This window comes from Alosa alosa, chromosome 2 (assembly GCF_017589495.1).
Source record: "Alosa alosa isolate M-15738 ecotype Scorff River chromosome 2, AALO_Geno_1.1, whole genome shotgun sequence".
NCBI classification, from domain to species: domain Eukaryota; kingdom Metazoa; phylum Chordata; class Actinopteri; order Clupeiformes; family Clupeidae; genus Alosa; species Alosa alosa.
Window position 1 is genome coordinate 14,888,160 of NC_063190.1, and position 23,555 is coordinate 14,911,714.

General features: G+C 41.3%; 1 protein-coding gene across 3 annotated transcripts in view; it reads right to left on the reverse strand.

Moving 5' to 3' along the window:
• LOC125290151 (membrane-associated phosphatidylinositol transfer protein 3-like) overlaps positions 1–23,555 on the reverse strand; it is an 89,616-nt gene extending 66,061 nt beyond the window's left edge. For 2 of the 3 annotated variants that reach the window (XM_048237104.1, XM_048237102.1), the window contains exons 1-2: positions 23,244–23,555; positions 4,004–4,099 (exon numbers count right to left, since the gene is read on the reverse strand). In XM_048237104.1, the coding sequence (XP_048093061.1) occupies positions 4,004–4,099; positions 23,244–23,265 (118 nt within the window). In that variant the 5' untranslated portion in view covers positions 23,266–23,555. Of the gene's footprint in view, positions 1–4,003; positions 4,100–4,316; positions 4,360–23,243 lie in introns of those variants that run through there. The other variant, XM_048237108.1, reaches the window with a different exon arrangement.

The window sequence follows — 23,555 nt, forward strand, 5'->3', positions numbered from 1 at the left end:
CACACACAGAGTGAGAGAAAGTGTGTGTGTGTGTGTGTGTGTGTGCATGAGCCTGCATAGAGTATGTAGAGGCGAGGGAGCGGAACAGGAGAGAGAGAGGTGTGAGAGAAGAGCCTAAATCTAGTCAAATTAGTCAGAAATTACATAATTGACTCGTTTTTTAACGGCCTAAAAAGGTGTGTATCAGAGGTTAGTGTGACTGTACTGCTGATAATGCATGCTAATAGGAACGAGAATGAGCTTTTCTCTGTGAGAGTGAGGTGGGTTTTGATCATATAATTGAGGTCATACCTTTTTAACAGTGAACATCTAAATCAAAACATGGCTAATGGTAGATAATTCAATCAAGGCACAGAATATTATTTTCACCAAACTACTCAACCAAATGTATCCACATTCTCCCTTCCTTGTATCCCTTTTAACCTGCAGAATTAATTATCATTCTTGAACGCTCCTCTCATATGGCAGTTTGTACATGTAAAGGTTGTTACTTCTGGAGGCAGATGAGATCAAGTTCCAGGTGTGTGTGTGTGTGGCCTCCCTCTGGATTCCAACACGGCCCTCTTGGCTTAGAGCAGCGTTTCTCAAAGTGTGGTCCGCGGGCAGACGTGGTAAAATATAATATAGATTTTGTTGTTTGCAATATTGAACTTGTATATAAATCCAAACAGTTCTGCAACACTGCCTACAAGCTACGCCAGTTTAAATCATATGAGTCCACTGATACAATAAGCAAGGTGCAAAGACAATAAGCAAGGTTGTTCAGCGAGTATGCCTATTATGTAATATACTGTTAAAGTAGGTCTATTGTTTTTTTTAGCTAGGTGATCCGTGAGGTTTTTTTTATTGGTTAAGTGGTCCTTGGTCTGAAAAAGTTTCAGAAACACTGGCTCAGAGCAGATGCGACTGTGTTGCTCAGTGGATAACTGGGAGACCTGGGAGGCATTACACTTAAAAAAAAGTATTGTGAGAGTCTTGGCCGTAGTGGGAAGTCCCAAACCAATAGCACAAGCAACTAGGGCTGTGCTTTCGATATCGAAATATCAATATATTGTATCGCCACTTCCACCAAATATCGATATTTTTTATTAAAGCATTAGGGTACGTTCAGACTAAGCATCTTTTTCGCAGCTGCCGGCGTCCGTTTTACATTATAACCTTATGGAGTAGACCGTGTTTTCAAAAAAGTCGTTGGCTTCTTTTAAAACGCGACTGCAACCGTCTTTTGCTGCAGCTCAGAAGTTGAGAAATATTCAACTTCTAGCGGAAAAACACCATAAAGTACGTCATGCTGTCTTTTTTTAGAACTGACCAATCACAAGCGGATTACCGAGACCTGTGGTTTTCCATGACAACAGGTAAAAAATGGAGAAGGTGACAGAACACCGGTCTAGAGACTTGTTTTAGTGTCTGAACATAGGGAATTGTTTGACATGACTTCACAACTTTACCGTAACATAGGCTACCAAAAGCAATAGCCAATCCCATTTTTTCTTTTTGTATCCAAATTTTCTTTCTTTTTTGTATCCACACATAACGTTAGTCACTTTGCCTATCACAAAAAAACGCTTCCGGCTGCTTTTTTGGAACAAGAACGCTGGCAGATTTTTTTTTCAAACTGAAAAAGCGGTCTGCATAACTTATTTTGTCAGAAAAAGACGAAAAAGAAAAAGTCTGAACGTACCATGCAAAAATGTCTTTACAGCTGTCTATTGCAATATTTTTTTTTATAATTTGTCTGCTGAATTATCAGTAAAATGTGACTTACATTTACAATGTGATTTTTTATTATACTGCCCAGGTGATACAAAGCAAATTGGGTTTCCAGTTAGGTGCCTTGCTCAAGGGCACTTTCTGCCGTGCCTACTGGTCGGGGTTCGAACCGGCAACTCTCCGGTTATAGGTCCGAAGTGCTAACCAGTAGGCCACGGCTGCCCTAAGTAAGCCACGGCTGCCCTAATATATTGTGATATATTATATAATATATTGTGATGTATTGTATCGTGATCTATGTATCATGATGTGTATTGTATCGTTGGGTCCTTGCCAATACACAGCCCTACAAGCAACTAACACATAAAAAAAACATGCAGTTATGTCTAGGTACACTCACACTGTGAGATGTCATCAAATATACATGAGAAGATGATATTCCAGGGCTCCAGACTGCGATCAAATTGTCGTATTTTGCGACCAAAATTTGAGAGTGTGCGACTGAATTTTACAACCAGTCCCACATGTGCGACCAGTAATTTTGCCTCCTTTTTTTACACGTTAAACGTGAAAGTGACGATGAATCCGGAATTTGTGGCAGGCCAACGAGGAGTGAGGATAGGGAATGGCCACTGTATGTGGCTAATGTGTGGAGGGGGAGGGTCCTAGAGATAATCGAGTGTGCGTAAATGTCTGTAGGAAAGTACTGTAAGGAGACAAACTCCATGAACTGTGAATGTTGCAGTCGCTACCCCAGAACTGTGGGGAACACAAAGTTTGCCGACAGTGCAGGCACTTCGCAGTTTAAACACAATACACTAGTTAAACACAATCTTAGCCTCAAGCATAGAGTATGCTGTGACATGTTAATGAATGAAAAAGCCACTTCCAGTTGCTTTTAGAAGACAAGAGGCTGTAAATCTGAGCTTCAAAAGTGCACAATAAAATGTGACACTAAATTTAAAACAGCACATTGTAATTTCTGCATCCATTATCAAAGTATTTATCAGTAATACAGTGGAAATTAGTAGAAATTAGTAGTGTGAATATTTGGTTAGCATGTTGATTTACAGTGTGTGCCCCTAAATTTTCTGGTTGCGCCCCTAAACTTTTCAGTTGGGAGCCACTGTGGTCCTAGTGAAAAACGTTAGTCTGAAGCACTGTATTCTGTACAGCAAAATGTAACTGTTCACTGGATTTGTGTGGAGGGCCAGTACGCTATAAGTACGCAATCAAAATGGAATGACACATGAGTGACATTCTGTGATATTTGCTGAGCGTGTGTTAGCAATGTGAGGAAATAAACAACATCTTCAGCCAAGTTGTAACATTGTTGACATGGGTTAGGGTTAGATGAAGCAATTCCACTTTCCCAACTCAGAGTAAAAAAACAAATGTGCTTAAAGGTACCACCCACCCAATCAAGTCAGCTTCTGAAGTTGACGGCACATCCTACATCCATTCATGGCTCCGTAGGGAGCATCTTAAAAAACTATTTAAAAATGTGCTGTAAGCGAATTTAAACCATATTTTGCTTCAATGACTGCATGGTGAAGTTTCCAGCTTGAAAGAATGATTTTACATAAAGCACCCCAGTTGGGTTTTTGTGGATTTGTAGATGCTGTGAGTGTCCTGATAAGCTCTGCAGAGCCTCAGTCTACAGCTCAACAGTACCACAGATGAACATAATAGTTCCTCCCCTACGCATTAATCATCGGGCCAATACTTCATACAGACACAAATACACTGCATATATTACCATCTATCAAAAAGATGACAGAATCCCGCTGACTCAGACTCACCTCACAATCCTGTGCTGGAATTGTCCAACTGGCATTTTTAGTACATAAAATATGTGCAACTCTAAATACAGTGAAACCACAGTGCACAAAATGTGGGTGTTTATGGACTTAGACAATGGCTGCACACAATTGTAAAGGCAACATCCGGTTCTACACATAGTGTTCCAGTGCCATTTTTCCAAATAGAAATAAAATTGTTGAAGGATGAAATCAGGTATATACCAAATAATCACTTTGACCACTCAACCAAATAATCACTTTGCCAATACCAATAAGCCATACCACTCTACCAACCAATAAGACAGATATAATCACTTTGCACACAACTCTTGACACATTGACTGACGATACCATGAGTGTTCTGCGGTTGCAGGGAGACAACAACATCCTACTGCAGCCAACAGTCTACACAGCTGTGTGCACACCGCCTGCTGGACTCGGAGATCGACAGTCTCAGCAACGACAGATGGGGACAGCGGATCACTTACCCCGCGCATCGAAAAACTCATCATCAGAGCTGTCGGTGGACTCCTGGGCGATGTTCTCCAGACGCCAGTGGGACATGCTGTGCTTGCGGGACGGTTCTAGGACAGAGAACAAATAGAACTATTACAACTGAACTGAACTGTGTCACATGGGGAAGATGATGTACATTACAGTGTCTGTTAGGATGGACGGCAGCGAAGGCAACAAGGATGGTAGCAGGAGGTGAAAAATATTTACAGTGACGAAATAATAGCAACAAAAAAAAAACGTTACGTGTTACGGTAGATACAGTACGTGCAGGTAAATTGGCAATACCAAATATCACTGGCCCAACACACAGCACAGATATGTTCTCTTCCATAGCATGGCGCAAACTCAATACTAGTTCCATTCTGCTCCTAGAATTAGGCCAAAACCCCAGCCCTAGGCTATACTAACACAGATATAAATCAATTAACAATATAACATATGAGAAGGGACAAAAATATACAGAATACATTGCAACATTCTCAGTAATACATCCATATTATAGGATTGAAAAACATACAGAACATGTACTATTTAATAAATAAACAGTAATTCTGAGGCACTCACAAGGAACATAAATTAAAATAGAGGCTTTTTAAACTTGGCTATCCATTAAAAAACATGCCAACAGGTTTCGGCCTCTGTGGCCTTCTTCAGGGCAAATTCAAAAAAACAAGCTTTGAATTTGCCCTGAAGAAGGCTTTCTGTGAATATCTTGAGAACCGTAGGGCCTAAGATGACCACATTTTTTGTATGTTGGTCTAAAGTGGCCATATCAACCCATCCTATGACCACCCATTTGTGGTATAGCGCCACCTAGTTAAAAATGAAAAAGCAAAAATGAGGCATTGTAATCGTAGGTATTTTTGGCTGTGGCTTGTAACCGAAGGGTTGCCGGTTCGAACCCCGACCAGTAGGCACAGCTGAAGTGCCCTTGAGCAAGGCACCTAACACCTCACTGCTCCCCGAGCGCCGCTGTTGTTGCAGGCAGCTCACTGTGCCGGGATTAGTGTGTGCTGAGTGTGTTTCACTAATCCACGGATTGGGATACATTTTTGAGAAAAATTGAGACCAAATTTCCCTCACGGGATCAAAAGAGTATATACTTATACTTATACTATACTGATATGCTCAGAACTGCATGACATTTGAAGTGAGGATCATTATGAAACCTTCTGAATGCATGCCAAGTCTCGTAGAATTCCGTTCATGGGGGGCCATACAATGAATGAATTTATGTGTACATTTAGTGACTGTACACCAATCGACCTGTAGATGGTGTTGTTGAGAGAAGGGTTGCGCACACATACACATATTCACACACACGCATGCACGCACACTAGGGCTGAACGATAAATTGCATTTGCAATAATATCGCGATATGAAATGCGATTTTCTAACCGCAAAGGCTGCGATTACGCTTCACAGTATGTGACGTTACCAAAACGCATTTATTAGGGGTGTAAAGATTAACCGATACGTATCGGTATCCGTTTTTAACGTGTAAGATACGGCTACACCGATACATGAAGCCCTGTATCGGAAAAAAACTGAAATGAACCGGTCGTTATATCGATTTACTTGTTATGAATCGGTTAACAACGTTTTCTGCTCGCTCAGACTCTCATTTACGTTCCAAGCAGCGCGTTCATCCCACTTCCGGTTTTAAACTATCATGGTGCGGTAATGCAGTTCGTTTTTGGTTACATTCATTGCCCAAAGTTGTCAAATGACCTCATTACCCATACATCTACTGCAACTTAAGCATGTGACAACTTGCACTCGATTCGGCTTTTGTTTTTCAAATCCAGCGAAATTAAACACTTATAGCATTCCTAAACAGCAACGATAGTCTGTAGAGTAGCCTTACCTTTGATGAAGGGATTTCCTTGTTAAATAATAATTTGGCCCTTGCTGCTGAAACGATGCACAAATTATCAGCCAATGATTTTGTTTATATTACTCAGACTTGTGGCATTATAGGTTTCTGCATTAGGTCTACTGTTGGAACAAAATAAGCCCAGAGAGTTCATTGATTTGTAGGCCTATTTTATTCTTGTAGGGTAGGCTAGGCTATATGAGAAAAGGCCAAGAGTTTCTTAAGCACTTTTATTTTGGTATTGTCTTACCTCAACATGGCTACAGCTCCATAAAAACAATCAGATATAACTCTATAAAATCTGTGAAAGATCTATAAGTCTATAAAAAATTATTTTTATGTTGTATTTGGCTGCTGTGTTTGACTGAAATGTAGACTATTCTTTTTTCATTTCAATACAGTATGAAACAAACCTCAGTTTAGATAATCATATTCACACATTTTTTTTGGACTAATTGACATGACCATGATAATTGATCATATAAAATGAATGTGCACCATGAGCAAATGATAAAAAATCTTTCAGAATGCTTTCCATTCTTGAACTGCATCGAATTGCATCGTACTGAATCAAATCTTTTCTTGTATCGAATCGTGCCCATGTATCTAGATGCGAATCGTATCGTCTTTTACATGAGAGATTCACACCCCTAGTGCTTGCCGACGTGCCACCGACTCTGCACACCGTTGAAAAAGCAAAAAACGTAAACAAGAGGACCAGCTAACAGTGTCAAGAAAGGTTTTATCAGTATAGCTACTATTTTGCTGGAACCTGCCATGTCCCTGGTTCTAGTTCCCCTGTGCTGCAACTCTGGCTGGTAACTTCATTAACTTGTCCAGCTGACGATTAAAACTTCACGACTGTTTAGGCTGCACAGCATAAACTCACCTGTGCACTGGGGGCTTTGATTACTGGAATACAGTGACAGTGGTGGCATTTGCGATATCCAAGGGGGTTGTCGGCGCAAACATTTCATCTCACAGGTAATGAAATAATGCTATCCGTGAGTAGTTGACACGGCTAACCACCAAATTAAGGCTCTTAGGCTACATGCTGATAACTGCTGATAACTTTGCCTGTTTAAAGAGTTTTGTCTCCGCGATTGGCTTTGTTGTGATAAGAACAAACTAGTTAATCTGCATGCATGCGTATTGCGCTGCGGTGTTGATGATGCTAACCTTTAGTTAACACCGAGCTGAACGGTCATTCGGCCGCATGTAGTTTGTTCCGATTCACGCCCAAGTAGGCTACAGAATGAGAGGAGCGGGTCTGTCTGTGTGTGCGCGTGTATGAGAGAGAGCACAGGACAAGGAGAAGCCGTGTCAGTGCCACTGCATAGGCCTGTTGTTAACTAACGGAAGATCATATCTACATGAAATAGAAACAAAATAGAAACGTATAAGAATCATCAAATGTTTACAAGGCTGGAAGTTCAACAAATATAGGCCTTCTAATGTGATTCAAATAGTTAAATTAAAAATATTTCGCACAGACACACACACACATTCACATACATAAACACACCCACACACACATAAACACACATAAACACATCCACACACACACATACATAAACACACCCACACACACATAAATTTACATAAACACATGTTGGTCATACTATAGAATGATATATTGCTTGTCTTTGTTGAATAAGACAGAAGATAAAGAGTTTAAAAATAATCGCATCGCAATCGCAATATTAGTGGGAAAAATTGCAAATAAATTATTTTCCATAATCGTTCACCCCTAACGCACAGACACACACACACATTCACATACATAAACACACCCACACACACATAAACACACATAAACACATCCACACACACACATACATAAACACACCCACACACACATAAACACACATAAACACATCCACACACACACATAAAGACATGCACACACGCAAGCATGCACATACACACACACATGCACACACACACACACACACACAGACACACACACATGCACACACACAGGCACGCACACATTCACATGCACACACACACATAAAGACACACATGCACACACATACGCACGCACACACATATACACACACACACACACACACAAGCACAGACACGCACACACACACGCACACACATACGCATACACAGGCACACACATGCATGCACACGCACACATAAAGGCATAAGCACACACACACAGCCACACACTCACACGCACGCACACACACAGGCACGCACACACACATAAACACGCACACACACACACATAAATACACAACCACAGACACACACACGCACGCACACACACTTACACGCACACCACACACATAAACACACGCACACATAAACACACCCACACATATGCACGCACGCAGGCACACACACACACACACACACACACACACACACAGGAATGCACACACACACACAAAGGCACACAAAAGAACATAAACACACACACACATATAAACACACACCCCATCACCCACACGCACACACTCAGAAGTGAACACAGACACTCAGAGAAGCACACATATACACAAAATATTTCACTGCAATATACACAAAAGCAAACACACACATGCACACACTCATTTACATACACAAAAGTTGCAAGAATAGGGGATGGAGTAGGAGATGGAGACATATTGACAAGCGTGATTTATTTTTTGTGGAGAGAATGTGCCGGACTGAGCGGCAGTCTGCGGTACACGTAGTATTATTGTTGTTGTTGATGTTGCTGTTATTGTTATTATATCACTAAGAGCTGTGTGACGTGATGTGACAGTAAAGTGAAAGGCAGGGTTTTGCTCTCTCTATGAGGGCTGTTTCACACCGGGCGCGTGGCGTGAGCATGTCAGTTGCGTGGCGTGAGCATGTCAGTTGCGTGGCGTGAGCATGTCAGTTGCGTGGCGTGTCCGTTTTTATTTCGGTTCCCATGTTAACAGGTTAGAGCTTGCACACTGCCTGCGTGACATGCACATGCAAGCGTGTTGGAAGCGTTTCCATTCAAAACAGTGAAGAAAAAAAATTAAGAGACGTTTTTAATTGGCAGAGAGGCCGCTGCAGCGCCGCGTCAGACACGTTTCTGGTAAGCAGACATAGAAAATGCCAGGCAGCCACCACACAACTGACACGCAACAGACACACAATGTTCACGCCACGCACCCGGTGTGAAACAGGCCTAAGAGTGCTCCAGTGCAGCTGAAGCTGAGGTCCGGATGGGGAAAATAGGTTGGCACAGAAGGACAGAGTTGTATAAAACATGACTTTGCCTGAACCTTTGTCACTTGGCATTCCCTGCAGGAGCACCTCTTTGAAGATGAGCATTACTAAATTAAATGATGAGATCCGTCTGTGTGTGACCGTGTATGTGTGTATGTATGTGCCTGGGTGATATGAGTGTGTGTGTGTGTCTGTCAACAAGTACCAGGTGTATAGATGAATGTATTTGAAAGAAATATGTGTGTATGTATGATATTGTGTGTTTTTAGTGTGTATTTGAGAGAGAGAGAATAAAAAAGGAGAGAGAGAAAGAGAGAGACAGTGTGCGTGTTGAAAATCTTCACTGAATGAGAGTTCCATATTGCCATCCACCAACCAGATTTAGCTGAGCCACCGATAAGCAGTAGAGCCTTCTGCCCACAAACGCATTGTCCTCACCTCCCTACCCACCCCCTCTTGTAGATGTGGCACATTTTCTTCCCTTCCTATCTTCAAAAGGGCGCCAACAATCAGTTCTCCTCTGGTGGAGCATTAGCGAGGAAGATGATAGACAGATTTGCTTTAACAGCCAAAGCCTTGCCTGTTCCCTCTATTCACAAAGCCCAAACACAAACCCCACAGAAGCCGCCAAGGGTTTTGGGAACAGATAGAAAAAAAACCGTTCTCATAGGGGCAAGAATAGTCATACAAACGCTGATGGAAATATGAGGGATTTTATTTTCTGCTTGCTGGATACACTGCCACAGGGTGTGCTGTGCTGTTGACTTAAGCCTTGTTAGTGGCTTCTTGGAGTGCCGAAATGCCACAGGGTTATGGGACTGAGTCACGCTCAACACAAACAAATGGGAGTTATCGCCTCAACAAAGAACAGAAGGGGGAAATAGATATCAGGGCCTACAGTACAGTGTGTAGGAGTTGAGCTTGACTTCACCATGGGGAGTCACAAGAGATCTGATTTCACAATGTCTCTGGAGGAGTTACAGAAGGTAAGAAAAGCATAGGCTACAGTTTAAACTAGCCTATGTAAAACTTCCGACAATTTCGATATTTTACAACATATCTTGAATGAATGGCCGTCACAAATTGCCGTTAGCTGTAGCGCAGCCTTTCTAATGAGGAGACACCATAGGGAGACACAGCACTCAAAAAATCATCCATAGAAAAGTATGGGGTTAGTTTGTAACGTTGTCTACACATATCCCGCCCCTTCCGCGGTAAAAAGTAGAAATGTGAAAGCGTGGTGTGTTGTGAATACATTGTGCCAATCATGTGTTGTGATCTCGCCGCTGGAGCAAGGTTGGTGTCGTGAAGCCTTGCGCACACGCATTTCTGCCAAAACAGATGCCCGATAAATGGGGCACTCAGATGATGCTGGAAAGAATTTTTCGCACCGCGTTAATTAAGATAATTAAAATCAACACGTAATTGTTATCATCAAGAATTGTATCGTGGTTTACGGTTACACCGGTAACCGTTACATCCCTAGCTCTTAGATATCCATAACGGTGGTGTTGTCCACACAATCTATTATTCATTCATCTCCTTTTCAAACAAATGAGATATATCCACAGTAAAAGACACAATAGTCCTTAAACATTGGGGTACTATTTATTTTTAAACAACTGATAAAACAAATCTAAACCTAAAAATAACACCTTTACATAAGGTTTGATAGTGCCTTTAAATACACACAGCGCAGAGTAGACACACAACTCTTCCACTGTCTTCAATTTTCTCAGGGTTAAAAGCTTAGCCTAAACTACTATCTTAATAACTTCTCAAGAATCTCTGGACATTCTCAGATGGGGAGAGGAATCTTGTCGGAAGGCAATGAAGCTAGATGGTCTGATCGACTGCATCACTGCAGGGGATTCTCCATAGGGCCTTCCCATCTTCCTTCACTCCTTGATTCACTGTGAAGGGTCATTTTCTGTGTAATAAACTAGATCAATAATGGTGCGGCTCACCAGGAAGCTGCCACAGGGACTTCAATACGTGTGCTGCTTGGAAGCGAACGGCACCAATATTATCCAGTCTGACCCATTGCCATTTTAGGATGTCAATGTTTTGGTCAATAAGCTTCGTCCATCCAGATTTATTTCAAAGTATTTAGAAGTATTTAGAAGTTTCACCCCAAATGCCCATTGTTATGAACAAGGACAAAAAGGCCCCATACCAAAGCTAAGCTCATTATCTAGGGCTTTGAAATTCTTTGCTAAAACCTCTCCACATTCATAACGTAGACTTTTATGTTCTTTTTGGTTGGTGGTGGGTAAGTCCAAAACAAATGTACAAATCCAAATGTCAGTTTCTCATCCTAATGTGTGGTGATACAGATGCGAGGCAGCAATCCATCTGAGCCACTGAGGACCTCAAAGCCAAACAGGCGACAGCAACATCCGAGCAGGCTGAGGAGAAGATGAAAGTCAGGCTGTCTGAGGCGGAAATGTCAGAGCTAAATCACAAGGGCTTGTCTGTGTGCTGCTCCACATTTTGTAAAATGTAAGTGTACATTTTTGATCTCCCTCTCCCTGTCCTTCATTCACACAGTCTGGGCCTGGGTTTCAAATAACAGGGAGCAAAACTGATTGAAATGCAGCACCTAAAAGTGCTCTGGAATACTGGGTTGGAAGAAACAATCCCCTGTGCAATGCAAAACAGGGAAACCTGTCATCAGTTCAGTCAAAGGCATGCGTAAGCGACCAAGGCGTCAGTGAGGGGAGAGCCATTTCCTATATAGATCTTTAATTAATGAATGCACACCTGCCGCCGCCCCTTCTCTGACTTCCAGTCCTCAAGCCTGGCTCTTATTAGAAAGCCTCAGAGGATTACACAAGCGAGTCTCTCTCCGCGCAGCTTACCCCGCCTCAAACCCAAATGGCACGTAATTGAAGTTATCCCTGGTTCCCAAAGATAAATACACCCAGACCGTCTGAAAAAAGGGGAAAAATAGAAGAACAACATCAAGAGGAGATTTTAATGAGCTTGGGATTTCACAGCAAACAGGCCATTTGTTTCCATTTCATGAGAGAGAAAAATGTGACAACTTAAGTTAGCCGTGAGGCCTCTGTGAACGTCTCCAGACTATCTTCGTATTACACCACAGCTGTCTGGGAAAAATATGACCACAGGACACAAAGGAACAGATGCTGCAACATATCATGAACAGTGTGGAATGTACAAACTGTTCCTAGAAGAGTTTGTACATTCCTGTTCCAATGCACATTCCTAGAACTGCATTCTAGAAGGATCATAGGAAAGGTTCATGAGTTTTTTGCAGTGAGTTTTTCTGCCATGTTTCACTAGATGTTTGCTTCCCTTTCTGTCGGTCAGTGGTTCCATGTTTCCATTTCATTGTGCTTCCATTTGTGATTCCTATCAGTTGCAAGCACCAGTTAGAGGGCGATGACATGCGTTGATTGCACAAAAAGCATGATCAGGTTTCAGTACATTCAACATAAAATGAGACACTGTGCTTTCTGCAGACTGTCCAAGTCTCTTTCCACCGAAGAACAAACTGAATTGCATGAGCTTCAGACCCTCAACTGACCAAGACCCTTATCACACATATGTACTTTGTACATTGATCTACAGAAGTTTGAGCCATGAATTATTTACACAGGAATTTGAAAGGCAATATAACCACTGACCATAACAGAAAATATAAGATTAGGTGAGGTAAGTGTAGGATAAACTGTCAGATCCCAACGTGTGAAGGTCAATGATGTTTTATCTGATGCTCATCTCTTCCACTGGTTCACCACAGGGCTGTGTCCTCTCACCTCTTTTAGTTTTATACAAAAAGTCAACATCCAAGACGACACGTCAATTTTGTTGATATATCTACTGTATTCATAGGCCTATACTAAGGCAATGATTGAAATTTTGCAGATTTGGTGTGGGGTTATGATGTTTGGAAGACATGTTTAGAAAATTGTGTGACAAGCAAAGATTTAGTGTGTAAGCAGTTGAAAAAATATATATTTTTTCGGAAAAAACTGGATGCCATCTCCCCTGTTGTCATTAATGGTCAGGCTGTGGAAACTGTGGAGAAATACACATATCTTGGGACTGTGATTGACAACAAACTAACATTTGAGCATCAGGTTGACAATGTGTGTAAGAAAGCTCACCAACGCATGGACTTTTACTGTAAACATTTACTGCAGACATTTTAATGTGGACAGGACTTTTATAAAGATGTTTTACAGTTGTTTTATTGAATCTGTTCTTACTTTTTCTTTTATTTGCTGGTATGGGTCTTTAACTCTGAAGAACAAAAAACCGTCTCCATCGTATAGTTAACAAATGTAGCTACTTTAGTTAACATTCCTTCCCTGCATAAGAACAGAGCACTCAAAAAAAGCCTGGTCGATCCTGGATGACCCCAGTCACCCCTTGTTTTCAGAGTTACATTGCTTCCATCTGGCCATAGGTTTGTGTCCACGAGATGTAAGACAAATAGATACAAGAACTCTTTTATACCCACTGTCACCAGCTTTTTAAACACTCTCACTTGAGTGTTTTTTACAAGTACTATTTGTATTATGTGCTTATGTTTTTTTAAATGTTTTTTTATATATAGTTTACTTTATGTTTTTATGTTGTATTTTATGTCCATGTTTTAGTGAGCCCTTATGTTGTATTTATGTCTATTTATGAATATGCTCTCTGCTGGCTGCAGAACAAATAGCCCCTTGGGGAAAATAAAGACATCTTGAACCTGGAACCTTAATTTATATACACCCAGCACCAAGGCATGATACAGCACAGATCAAGCTGACAAGTATGCGTCTAATATCCTGAATAACATGTGTCCATTTCACTTGTCATTTCCTTAAAGTAACTTTATGTAAGGGATAATGTATAGAACGCCAGTCATTATTGGGAAAATAAATCCCGACAGGGCGAACCGGAACCGGTCTTGCTTCACCCTGAAGGGACTTATTTTCCCAATAATGACTGGCGTTCTATACATTATCCCGCTTATTATACGGCTACTTGCCAAAACGAAATAAACTCCACGACATGTCTCTCTCTTTACATATATAATATTTCAGAGATGCAGAGGCAGTATGCACAACTGGCCCAATGTGTTTCATGCTGCTGGAGTTCAGATACATCAGTTGTATGAAGTGCTCCTTTCAAACAGCTGTTTCCCATGATTGAATACAAACTTATAGACCGATTCAATAGTAACAATATAAGATGGGATAAGCTTTGATCTAGCAATTTTATTTTCTCCCCAGTGCTATTTTTTCCCTTTAAATGGTGATTGATGTGCTGGGAGATTGCCTCAGCCTGCCAGTAAACTCTCCTAATTCCTCTTCACAGCTGGACGATCAGTCTCTCACCGCTCTCACCCCCCACTCAAGAGACAGGTGTGGCGGTGGCGTCGGCCAGACGACATCTGCTCTGGCAGACAGAGTCAGCAGACGCATCACTTGCCCCCCCGCCTGCCCGCTCGCTCAGCCTGTGGGACCGACAATGGCTCGGCCACAATCAAAAGCAAATTAAGCTGCCAGCCCTCCCCCTCCTTTGCTCTACCTCACGGATGTTTTTATTCAACCTCACCGCTGTTACAGGGCTGGACAAGAACCCTGCATATTTTCATATTTATGACGATGCCAAAAAGGTGAAAACCTTCAATACCCACCAATGAATCATGAAATGAACTAATAAATAAACAAACAGGCAGAAAAAAACAGACAGATACCAGCAAGTCTCCAACTAGCTGTATCTCATGTTGACTCTTCTTATATTCTCATATAACGTGTTCAGCAGACTCAGATTTGCACACTGCCTGAAACTTTTTTCCCCATGGGCTTCAGCCTCCACAGTAGAACACTCACCTCTCAAGCCCAAGGTCAAATGTCCAACCCAGAATAAGACTGTCCCTCTGTCTTCTTACAGCCAGGCCAAAGAAATGTGACTTCTAGTAGGCTACAGTGTACTCAGTTGCACCCCCTACCCCCACAGTGAACTTAGTTACAGTGCCCTTGGTAGTACTTGGTTAAAACTGAACTACCAAACTGAACTGAACTAGCTGAACTGAAACATCATGATTAATTGGCTAATTAGTTAAAAGTAAGCAAGCAATTATCAGCATTAAAAGCACCCACCAAACCCCACACACAAATGCACAGTGTAATCAGGGCTGACATGCACTTACTGACCCCTTGTAAGAGATTTAACCCTTTTCTTCTTTAATTGAATACATGTATCTAAAATAAAACTGTAGACGTATTGTGTCCCTCACAATGCATAAGGCTGAGTGGGGTTTTAAAAAAGCCAAATTCTTTTATGTGCTGCTAAAACCATTCTTCAGTACATAGCCAGAGAACAGCCTTCTAAAATGGGCATGTGAAAGTGCAGCCTCCAAGGTAGTGCTACAACTGAAATGAGCAGCACCCATCCAAAATAACACAATTTTGCCATACCCCTTTCATGCTTGAAGTACTTTATCAAAGCCATGTTTGTGAAGCTGCATTCCCCGCTGACTATGTGCTATTCCACAGCCTGTATGAATCACTACCATTCACCATCAAATCACGCTGAGTTGAGGGGTACGTGCGCACGATCAAGGCTAATCTGTAGAACACCAACACGGCAAGGCTGCATGAATCACAGCGATAATTCATGTTTTTCTAGTGATTTCATTAACATGAGCTTGGAGAATCTAAATTACAAAATTGCCAGCAATAGTAGTGTCTTTAAGAAAATGTGAATGACCATTTGAGTGGTGAGGATACAGAAAAAAGAGTGGATCCAGTTCAACAGGTTAGCTTTTCAGAAAACTGTCACAACGTGCTTCTTTGTAGTGCGCCAAACACCTCTGAATGCTCCAGAATTAGTGTGTTCTAGAATGCTATAGCAGTTGAAGAAATAGAATCTCTGATTTCAGCAGTCAGCATCCTCTTCATTACAAGTCCACATTTTTACTCTGTATGAAATTATCAAGCCTACACATCTCCAACAACATGCGGAGTTGGGTGTGTGAGGCCTTGAAGAATTGCAGGCAGAATCGTGCAATAGGACTGGCGTACTTCTGAAGAGAGGAGGTCAGAAGGAAGAATGAGACAAGAATGAGAGAGGGCTGAAGTGAAGGTCATTGCAATAGAAGAGGGTATGAGTTCATATTTGCTATCTTTCTTATACTGTAGACCCTACATATAATGTTTTAGTCTTCTTTAGTGCTAACACACAGAAGTTATATGATACAAGCTCATACTGAATTTATCATTTTCAACACGGTGAAATGTATTTCTTGTGTTTATTTTGTAAAATACCTAAAATCTGTCCAGTTTCTTTTGTTATGCAGTTTGCATGGTCAGTGCATACTAAACCTCAAGAAAGCCACATCTCCACAACACATCACATCCCTACTACTGGCACGGGGTGCTGAAGTAACTGAGTATCCTGTAAATAGCATCCATGACCCTCATTAGTCACAACCACCTTTGTGTCACAACCAGTCACAACCACCTTTGTGTTAGCCATTAACAAAGACAACTCCACTGTTCCATTATTGGCATATATACTAACAATGATTTAGGATGATTCCATAAGACACATACCAGTAGTTCAATTCATAATTTTAAGATGAATAAAAAAACGGAATTTCAGGCTTTTTTCCCTCTTTATATTCCTCTCAGCTCTTCCTCTACACCAGTGTTTCTCAAACTTTTTCAGACAAAGGACCACTTGACCAATAAAAAAAAATTACGGACCACCTAGCTAAAAAAAAAAAAAAAAAAAAAAAAAAAAAAAAAAAACAGTAGACCTACTTAAACAGTATATTACACAATAGTCCTACTCACTGAACCAACTATTGTCTTTGCACCTGCTTATTGTGTCAGAGGATTCATATGATTGAAACTGGCATAGCTTACATAGGCAGTGTTGCAGAACTGTTGGATTTACATACAATTTAGTTCAATATTGCAAACAACTCATCTATATTATATTTTACCACGTCACTTGGGATAGCTTGCGGACCACCAGTGGTCCCTGGACCACACTTTGAGAAACATTGCTCTACACCCATCCCACAGGGCTTGACATTAATGGTTAATTAATGCATAAATTAATTAATTACTACCAAATTGTTACAAGTTGCAACCAGATTTGTTTGGCTTTGCCAACCAAAATCTCATGCCTGGTTACAAAGCTGGCAACCACTTTGATTCCTGTCTCGCTGCCTTTTTGCACTAGGTTTTGCTCAACCAATTCACTCACTCACATTCGTAACAACCTTTCCTTTCAAGCTGAGGTTTCCATAGAAAGACCCACCCACGTCACCCGATGTCCTTCAGTAAATCTTTTAGTGTCTCACTATTTTAAAGCTCTGATGGATCTCTCCTCCAGGTGCTCTAAACCAAAGTGATGCATGAGTCCTGATAGACACTCAACATGAACACTTACAGCAGTTAGTGAAAGGGTGTCTTGGGCAAAGCTATTTAGATATCCAAAAAAGCACTAAATACTCTGGGTCCCATTAAGGAAGCTCTCACAGACTTGAATGCCATGGCTCTGCAAAATGGATACTAATCATCCCCCTGAGCTTACGACATGCCGAGAACAGATATAATGGAGACAATAAAGACACTATGACACTATGGGCAACATTAAGGCCCTGAGAATTCACTTAGAATATGAACAGAACAGTTCAAAAAAAACACCTTAAAAAATAGTTAAGGAAAGAACTGTCAGACAGGGTTTTCCATTTCAGGTCTCACTTCATTGCTGAATCACATTACATCTGCTGACCGATATCTGTCTATCAAGGAGGCGACCTCACAGATGTCCTAAGCTATTAGATGGACAGATGCTTCACATACATCAGATGGCATTGCAGGGAAGCTATATCTCCACTGACGAAAAATTAAACCTGTTCCTGTTGAATGGAAATACATTTTACCCTTGAAATTTGACTCACGTTGAACACCCTGACCATATTAGTCTACCACCATAATTCTCTCTAAAGCAGCAGGTTTGCCCCAGATTCCACCCTAGCACCTCCTTTCAAACTGATAAATCTCCCAAGGGCAAATAAGAGGTCTTTCCTGTGGGATTCATTGGAATATGTTAATATGCACCACACCAATCCAGCACACACAGCTGTACTGGCCTCTGTTTGTGAAAGCATCTCTGTATTTGTCTTCTGTGTTGCATTGTCTTGTGTGTTGAGGACATATAGCATTGTTTTCTGATAGGGTGCATGAGATTGGGAATGTATGTCTGTTTTTTAACCTTGTTTACAGAAACACACACATATACAGATACAGACACACACACAGTTTCTCACACAGTAAAGCTATTTGTACAAAACCTACACATCTTGATTGCTTTATCATTTAAGCCATTCACAGCATCAAGTGCATCTGAGGTAAACCACTGCAATCACCATCATCACAGTAAATTCAGCCAGGGTAATGCTACACATCATCAGCTAATTGGTTCATCCTTGTGCATTATGGTGAACCAATCAATTTCACAGCCACGTCTCTTGATAAACACATGTTGTTCACCTACATACAGGAGTTAATGGAGCATCAACACTGCCCAGTAACACCCAGATGTGCTCTATGCTGATCGGTACAGGGGTGCTTGTCTGGTTAATGCAGAAGCAACACATCATTCACCTTGTCTAGCAGCAGTGCCTTAACACAGATATAGCCAAGCTCACAATCCTAAACTTCTGCACTGTCAGGTTGGATTCCTGAACACACCATTGTGAGTCCATAACAATCTCATTTTTATTTATTTATATCAAATGATAAAAGCATCTGCTAAATACCAGTCACTTACCACCACTTATACTTTAATATATCGCAAAAATGGGCGTGACTGAAATTCAGCAACTGCTCCCGCTTGTGATTTATATATTTAATTTCATTCACTGAAATTAAAAAATGTCAAGCAACAGAGACATGGGAATTCAAGCGAATCAGGTGTTGGTAACAGGTAAATTTGGTGTTAACATGTGCCATGGATAGTTTTGCTCTAACAATCAACATTCATGGAATCACCATCCGCTGGTAACCTTGTAACCAGTTTAGTTCTCCTTTCTCATTTTGATGAAACAGAAGTGTAAGTGGTGATCAAAAGGATTGTGTGTCTTTTAATGTGTTCACAGAGACAGAAAAAAGAGGTCAATTTTCTATCAGGCAATCACTGCTCATTTTTGAAATTTCATGCTTGCCAGCTCATTCAAGAAAATCCGTTTTTATCCACTCCTGGTCAATCCATTTTATAACACTCACAGTGTGCATTTGTATTTACTGGTGTCCCCACAATACAAACCCATTTCTAACATATACTAAAATAGAGTATAGTACTGGAATCCAAGTTTGCTACAATTTTATACCTCTGATCAAAATACCAGTCCATACATTTTAAGTCATGGTCCACAGCCATAGCCCATTACGTGCATACTGTATATGTGCTTACCAGTGAGTACCTCACTATATTCATATAGCTCGTCAGTTGTTTGTGCTGACCAGTGTGTCCAAGCCGTATAGGAACTAGATGTACCGCAGAGCGGTACAAAATATGACCGCCGCCCAGTCCAGCACATTTTTTCCACAAAAATAAATCACGCTGAAAGGCCTATATGATTCTAACTGTCTCACTAAATTGCATTATCCACACTCAATTCTCACTGGTATCTGCTAGACAACAAGTACCAAAACATGATTAGTTCATAGATTTCACATGTAAAATTAATATTATACAACCCCACCCCCCATCTTGCCTGTTCATAATTCTGAGAAATTCTTGAATTGTCTGCATGTGTGCGTGTACACGTTTATGTTTATGTGTGTGGGTGTGTGTGTGTGTGAGTGTGTGTGTGTGTGTGTGTGTGCGTGCTTGTGTGTTTGCCTGCGTATGTGTGTTTGTACATGTGCTTGCATGCGTGCATATGTCTACTGTGTGAGTATGTGTCATACGTATGATTACTGTGAATGTATGTGTGTGCGTGTGTATCTGTTTATGCACATGTGTGCACATGGAATGGGTTAACATGACCCCTGGAGGCAAACATACAGAAAAAATTGGTCATCCTAGGCCCTACGGTTCTCAAGATATTCACAGAAAACTGTGTCTGCCCTACCCTCCTTTCGGGGGGTCCAGTACAGCGGGGGGGCTACAGATCAAAACGAAAAACTATGGTTCCATGCTATCCATGTGGGCTTACATGCCCACCAAGTTTCGTGTACCCCGGTCTTTCAGTGTCCCGGGAATCCTTGTTGGTGTATGGTCACTAAATGTACACATAAATTATTTTATTGTAAGGCCCCCCATGAACGAAAGTTCACAAAACTTGGCATGCTTTCGGAGGGTGTCATAATGATCCTACACTTTCAATTTTGTGCAGTTTTGACCATGTCAGCCAGAGATATTGTGATGAAAACACCAAATTGTTTGCTTTTTAATTTTTAACTAGGTGGCGCTATACATGAAATAAGTGGTAATGGGATGGGTTGACATGCCCCCTTAAGACCAACATACAAAAAAAAGGTGGACCTCCTAGGTCCTACGGTTCTCGAGATATTCACAGAAAACTGTCTCCGGCCACCTACAGGCCAGTTGGTGTATAGTAACATAAATTAATTTATTGTGTGGCCCCCCATGAACGGAATTCCACGAAACTTGGCGTGCATTCAGAGGGTGTCATAATGATCCTCGCTGTGCGGCGGTCATAATAAAAGGTGCACTGCAAGCCAGGGTTCAGCACCACGGACAGCTCCTCAATGTCAGGCCCCAGCTCCCACAGGACAGGAGATATGGGCTTGCCACACTATTGCACATTAGTAGTTAGCCAAGCAAATAAAGAAGACAGAAATGCACACATCCCTTGTCTATTAGGTTCATCAAAATCCAAGACAGAACATAACTAAGCTACAAATGATGACTGACAGGAGACTAGTCACTAGGGAGTTCAGTCATGTCAAGAAAATACATGCCACTATATGTCTGTCATCACTGAATTTCCCTTTCCCTTCTTGTGTTTTTCTGATTTCGTACTTTCCCTGTAATAAATCAGACATTGCTCTGTCATGACGGATGGGTCATGCACAGAGGGATGTGTCACTTCAGCTTTTATAACACTACAGTTTTCACCAGACACTACAGACATTACCCACACACCCCACACCCACCTATCGTTCAGATCACTCATGATCAGAGCTACAGCTCCCAGAGGGAGAACAAACACAACGGGACCGAGACAAAGACATTATAACCTCCATCAGAGACCCAGTAACACCGTCGAGAGGAAACACAGCTCCTCTGCAAAGGTAATTAATGTGAATGGCTATGAAACGAGAGAGGCTGCGGAGGGGTTCTCCATAACAAACACACAGGTTAATTGAGAATCATGGGAGGGACATGAGATTATATAAAATGTCACTGTAACATGGCATTCCAGAGAAACCATCATGTTTGGCTCTGATCTCATTAATTGCACTGAATTTGTTTTGGTAGACCCAATCTGTCTTAGATGTAAGCACAAAAAGCATGGAGATCCAAAGACAACATCTGTCTGTCTGGTGTCTTGACCAATCACAGTGCTCTTTGATATGTTAGTGGATTCTGTCTGTACAGTTTCATCTAAGAGGCACAACTGTTTGTTTTCAGTGATAGGAATTCACAAGGCGAACATCAAGAAACTAGGCTACTGCATTCATGTTGAAATTAGTGAAGTTCTCTCTTGTATGCAAGTACCGGTATGCATGAATCATACACTTGAATTTCAGGAAAGTTGTCATAGCACTAGAGATTATGACATAATCTGAAAAGAGATATAACCTCTGAAAAAATCCTCCAACAGTCTTGATGGAATAGCCAACAGCAGGTGCCTCTTCCGGATATGATTGCGAAAATATAATGATAACATTAAAATAATGTCTGAACCGTTCGTTCAGTGATCACTAAAAAAAACGTGAGCTCATATCGGTGCAGACGCACAGGTCTAGTTACCTTCCTTAGAGTAGAGATGACCCTAATCCGTTTCCCCACTTACCTTGTAAACTTGCAGTAGGCTATACAAAATGCCTACAACTGTACACACTGTTTCAAACGTCCTGAGACCTGTGCAAGTTGATTCAGAGCAGGTTATAAAGCCAAACGTGCAACTATAACATATCGGAACTCCCCCTATTTCCACCGGTCCCGTATTTCCACCGTCTTGCGTGTATGTGTCACTTAATATCCATTTCTATACAAACCAAGACAGCGGACTCCTAAAGAAACGCAACCACCCACACCATAGGTGTATCTAAATTAGCTATGTACCAAAAATGACATTTTACCGTGACTCGAAGAGCTGTAAACAGTGTTGTAAGGCTGCGTGTACACAACCGCTTGGAGCTCCAGTGGAATTTTAATTTCACGACGAGAATTCTCGGTCTAACCGTCCATGTGCCGTTGAAACGGTGTAAATCAGGCCAGCACTATAACTCCGAGCGTGGTAAACAAAATCGGATGTTTCAGGCACTAAATGCTCCCGTTAAGAACCAAACCAGATTTTGTTCAAATCTACACACCTATGGCTTCTGACAAATGTAAGGTTAATTTAGTAAATGTTATTTTGAAGTGTTAAAAAACATCGTTGTTTTAGAATTTCTGAACAAAAGTGGTGATAATTGGTGCATGAATAGCTTGAGTATAAAACTTCTATAACTCGATCTGACATCTATCGATCTATTTTTTTCTCGTTTGACTTTGCTGGAGACGAGAGTGACATTGCAGGTAAACTGCAAAACCGGTACCAAAGAAGACAATTCATCACTACTACACACATTAACGCGGTGAGAGGGACCACCATGCTAGAAATGTACCGCCGTGGCTCCACATGACGCACGAGCGAGAAATATGTTTCAGATCATTTACGATATAGCCTAGTCTACAACGTGTACTTTCGTTGCTAACCATTTGCATTAACAGAAGCGGCGACACCTGTGCACTCTGTTCATATTATGTCCTCAAACTGCATTCCAACAGATGTCTTGACATCCACATTCGTAAGTGGGCACTGCTTTTGACACTCAACTATTACAACCAGCAACAGTGTATGAAGACATGCTTATATACAGTACGTCATTTCAATAGTGTAATTTGTTAAAGTCCTTTACCTTGCGCCCTCGTTTTCTCCATCCCTTTATCCTTAAATTTTCAAACCTCTGAGGAACAAGTATGACCTGAAGACACGCGGTTTACTGCTGTCAGCAAGCAGCACACCTTACGAAGTCCAGACAGAGGGTGTGAAAATTAACCTCAGGTCTTTCGCAATGTCTGTCGATCGTGTTCTTTTTTTAAGGTTTCAGTTTGATTCTGTTGAACTCTCTTATCAATCTTCCAACTAGAGCACGTCCAACACTTGTCACAACAGACGATTTGTCCCATCAATTTGCCGCGCACCACCACGGCTGTTCGCGAGCGTAGTT